At 36.1% G+C, this 4,435-nt stretch overlaps 1 protein-coding gene across 5 annotated transcripts; it reads left to right on the top strand.

Annotated features, from left to right (window-relative positions):
* Nucleotides 1-576: 576 nt before the first annotated feature.
* On the top strand, nucleotides 577-4,057 carry LOC18602070 (pentatricopeptide repeat-containing protein At2g13600-like). Of its 5 annotated transcripts, none has more exons than XM_018118754.2 (4): nucleotides 577-1,703; nucleotides 1,806-2,961; nucleotides 3,513-3,774; nucleotides 3,930-4,057. In XM_018118754.2, exons 1-2 carry the CDS (start codon nucleotides 697-699, stop codon nucleotides 2,824-2,826), a joined length of 2,028 nt encoding a protein of 675 aa, XP_017974243.2. In that variant the 5' UTR covers nucleotides 577-696; the 3' UTR covers nucleotides 2,827-2,961; nucleotides 3,513-3,774; nucleotides 3,930-4,057. The 5 variants fall into 5 exon arrangements, with proteins under 5 accessions (XP_017974243.2, XP_017974242.2, XP_088661326.1 ...); XM_018118753.2 differs by having other exon boundaries at nucleotides 577-2,961; nucleotides 3,513-3,585; nucleotides 3,713-3,774; XM_088805200.1 differs by having other exon boundaries at nucleotides 577-2,961; nucleotides 3,513-3,598; nucleotides 3,713-3,774.
* Nucleotides 4,058-4,435: the final 378 nt, after the last annotated feature.

Here is a 4,435-nt window from a genome sequence, read left to right as displayed (position 1 = left end):
ACACACCACACCTCAATTGCACTCGAGCATTTAGTTCAATGATTGATGCATAATCTTCCAGCTTTAAAGGTAAGGTTCGAATCTCTTCTCTTTTCATTATAAAAAAAAAAAAAAAAACACACCACACCTCAATTCTCTCTTTTTCCTCCTCCCTGCTTACACCTTAATTCAATTTTCTTTCTCCTCTCTTCTTTGCCTTGATAGGTTTTTTCTTCTTTATTTTCTTCATTTTCTGTCGTTCTTATATCTCTAATAATTTATGTAAACTATTCAAAAAAAATTATTGAATTTTGGGAATGATGTTTAAAACTTTGACCTCCTTTTTGTCTTCGGGTCTTCGCATGTTTTGTTCCATATCTCCCGGACTATAAGTATATGTAGGGGCCATGTAAAAGACTCTTAAATAAAATAATAATAATTTATTAGTATTGAAACGAAAAAATATAAATATTTTTAATAACAATTAATATTTTAGTAAAAAGATAACCTCAAATTTTCGTCAACAACCCTCCAAGTGATAACTCTTTGTATAACACGTGGAGTGAAGAGGAAAACGCAGAAAAACGACGTTGCGTTTCTCTATCAAAGTAATAATGATAACAATTAAAAAAAAAAAAAACAGTGAGCTCATTCTCAGTTTGGAAAGGAAAACGGTGCGTTGCATTTGCTTCTTTCGCCTTTTGCTCTGATTTTGAAATGTCATTGAGATACATTTTCCCGGCAAAATGGAAACAGAACAGATGGAAGAATTTTTTGAAACTATACTCAACTCATCAACCCCAAATAATATCTACAAATATTTCTATAAATCAGTTTGTAAAGAGCGGACGATTTGACATGGCGCGGAATCTGTTCGATGAAATGCCAAGGAGAACCGTTGTGTCATGGAACACCATGATTTCCGGGTACTCAAAGTGGTGGAAATTCAATGAATCGCTTGATTTACTTTCATCAATGCATCGAAGCCATATAAGGTTCAATGAGTCCACTTTTTCCACTGCACTGAGCGTTTGTGGGCGCCTGCGGTCTTTGACTGATGGAAAACAGATTCATTGTGTTGTTATTAAATCTGGGTGTGAGAGTTATGAGCTTGTTGGAAGTGCTTTGTTGTATTTCTACGCAAATTGTTTTGAGATCGAAGAAGGGAAGCGGGTTTTTGACGAGTTGCATGATAAGAATGAGTTGTTGTGGAATTTGATGATTGTGGGTTACGTTGAGTGTAGTTTGATGAGAGAGGCTCTTGACGTGTTTATGAAGATGCCGAAACGGGATGTTGTGGCTTGGACTACATTGATATCGGGATATGTGAAGAGTGAAGAGGATTGCGGGAAGGCTTTGGAGTTGTTTTGGTGGATGAGAGGGAGTGGTGAGGTGGCGCCTAATGAGTTCACTTTGGATTCTGTTATAAGGGCTTGTAGAAGGCTTGGTGATTTATGTGAAGGGAGGCTTATTCATGGGATTCTGATCAAATATGGATTTGAATTTGATCAATTAATTGGTGGTGCACTGATTGAATTTTATTGCTATTGTGAAGCTACTGATGATGCTAAGAGAGTTTATGATGGAATAACAAATCCCCGTTTGAATGCTTCAAACTCACTCATTGGAGGGCTTATATCATTGGGTCGGACTGAAGATGCAGAAATGATTTTTAATAGACTAGTTGAGGTGAATTCAGTTTCATATATTCTGATGATTAAAGGGTATGCAGCTTTTGGTCGAGCTGAAAATTCAAAAAGATTATTTGAAGAGATGACGCAAAGAACAATAGTTTCTACTAACACAATGATTTCTGTATATTCCAGGAGTGGGGAGATTGATAAAGCTATAAAGCTGTTTGAAGAAACGCAAGGAGAAAGAAACCCAGTGACATGGAATTCAATGATGTCTGGTTATATTGAAAATGAGCAATACAAAGAGGCTCTAAAGCTGTATCTTACCATGTGCAGATTACAAATAGAGCAAACAAGGTCAACATTCTCGGTTCTCTTTCATGCATGTTCATGCCTGAGATCTCTTCATCAGGGACAATTACTTCACGCACACTTGATCAAAACACCATTTCAGTCTAATGCGTATGTTGGAACATCTCTCATAGATATGTACTCCAAATGTGGCTGCATCACTGATGCTCACAAATCATTTTCCAGCATCTCTTCACCTAATGTGGCAGCATGGACAGCTCTTATTAATGGGTATGCGCAACATGGGCTTGGGTCTCAAGCTATCTTACTCTTTGAGCAGATGTTGGAGAAAGAAGTGGTCCCTAATGCTGCTACCTTTGTTGGAATTCTGTCTGCCTGTGGCCGTGCTGGTCTAGTAAATGAAGGGATGAGATTGTTCAGGTCAATGGAAAAATTCTATGGTGTGGTCCCAACTTTAGAACACTATGCATGTGTGGTTGATCTTCTTGGTCGAGCAGGTCATCTGCAAGAAGCTGAGGATTTTATTAAAAAGATGCCAGTTGAAGCAGATGGGGTTGTTTGGGGAGCTTTACTCAATTCTTGTTGGTTCTGGATGGACATGGAAGTTGGTGAGAGGGTGGCAGAGAAGATGTTCAGTTTGAATCCAAAGCCTATATCTGCTTACATAATTCTATCTAACATATATGCAGTACTTGGAAAATGGAGTAAAAAGATGAATGTAAGGAAGAGGTTGAGGGACTTGGAAGTCAAAAAGGATCCAGGCTGTAGTTGGATTGAGCTGGAAAACAGGCTCTTTGTGTTTTCCATAGGGGACAGAAGCCATCCATATTGTAACATGATTTATACCACCTTACAGCATCTGACAACAAATTTAAACTCCTTTCATATTAACTCATTTTGATTGTGAGTGTTATACCATTAAAAAGACTAACTATCCTCGTGCAACAGACAACAATGGATCAAGCGGTATTAACTGTCTCATCTAGGTTCATCCTCTGGTGATTCTTTAATCATATTATCCAAAATTAGCAATAAGGTATAACTTTTTCCTCTCCTAGATATTTTAATATAGTTCCTATTACTATTGCAGGGTTATTATTGTTCTAAATGCACATCATGGATGTCTTATTTGTGTTCTGTAAACAAAATCTTTGTTTCCTCATCACTGCTATCATGTAGTAAATATTCCCTTGTGGTTTCGAAAAAGGCATTTTGAGGCCTCTATTTCTTTAAACATTTTAAATATTACTGTTTTGGAACTACTTCCTTCAATTCTTTTTGGCACATGTTTGTGTTAAATGGGAGCTCGAAATGATGTTTTGCTAAAAACTATTTGAAGTTCCGAGCTCAACAGTTTCTATCATCCTTATTATCTGAACTTTGATACTCAACAATAGTGAGCTCCTTCAATGACTTGAACAGAATTGTCTTTTTCTTTATGTAAATGTTACAAATTTTTGTATATGTTTTGCATATTTAATGCTGCCTTGCTGTTCAGTTTCTTTGAGATTAGTTGGATAAACCATCAAATTTTGAATCATTTTATAGTTGGTTGCTGATAGTTTTATTCTCGATTTCTTCGAATAGATTGTGCAGAACTGCCCTGAAGATTTGCTTCAAGCAGAGAATTTTTCTGATCTGGTGGTGGAAATTTGTCTGGGTTGCTCTCTATGGTTTTTCACTGGCATATCACTTACCATAAAGATCTGAAATAATTTTAGCAGAACGATGGTGAAATATGTCCCCAGTAGTAATTCTGCTGAACATTCCTTCGTTTCTGTTCTCAGGACAGTGCCAAAGCAATTTCATCACCCGATCAACCTGACTAGGAGGGTTTTATATCACCACAGTAGTAACTTTTGTCTCTTTTAGATTATATTATGCCCTTCATGGTTGTCTTGTGCTACATTTTTTTTAAAAAAAATCTTTTGCATCATGTCACTCTTATTGGTTGTTTTAGTTGCTAAGTTATCTTATAACAGAATTACATGTAAAACATTGCAGAAGCAACTAAATTCAGTAGCATTGGCATTTCTGTTGGTTGGTTACAAGTTAATTAGACAAGCTTTGACCAAGTTATCCCTCTCAAAAGCTACCTATTCATGAAGAATGCAAATTCCTTGTTGAAGAAACTTGTTGATGGTGAGCAATTATTCAGTTTTTTTCCTCTACATTTCTAAGATACATGATTAAGCTTCAAAAATGGACTTTCTGTTTGTTTATGTGTCACTAAGGTGATTTACTTCAGGTATTATAAATTAATTTAGCCAATATTTTGTTAGCTTATCAGTCAATATTTTTGTGATTTAGTTGAAATTTTTCACAACATTAGTCTTCTCATGGAACCTGCTTCAGCTAGAATCTTCATATCAAATATTATGTGAAAAATTGATAATTAATCAACTTCAGTGCTTAAATATTCAAATTTTGTTGGTATTCATTAGCAGTGCTCAAGTCCCAAGACCCCAGTGGTTAGAACTTGAGACCTCTTTCTAGAGATCTCAAGGTTC

Source organism: Theobroma cacao, chromosome 4 (assembly GCF_053813885.1).
Source record: "Theobroma cacao isolate CCN51 chromosome 4, ASM5381388v1, whole genome shotgun sequence".
Classification (NCBI taxonomy): domain Eukaryota; kingdom Viridiplantae; phylum Streptophyta; class Magnoliopsida; order Malvales; family Malvaceae; genus Theobroma; species Theobroma cacao.
Note: the sequence above shows the minus strand (reverse complement) of the source record. Positions and strands in the feature narration are given on the sequence as shown.

Excerpts from the sequence above, each read along its gene's own strand:
- LOC18602070 (XM_018118753.2), top strand. The coding sequence starts at position 697 with ATGTCATTGAGATACATTTTCCCGGCAAAATGGAAACAGAACAGATGG.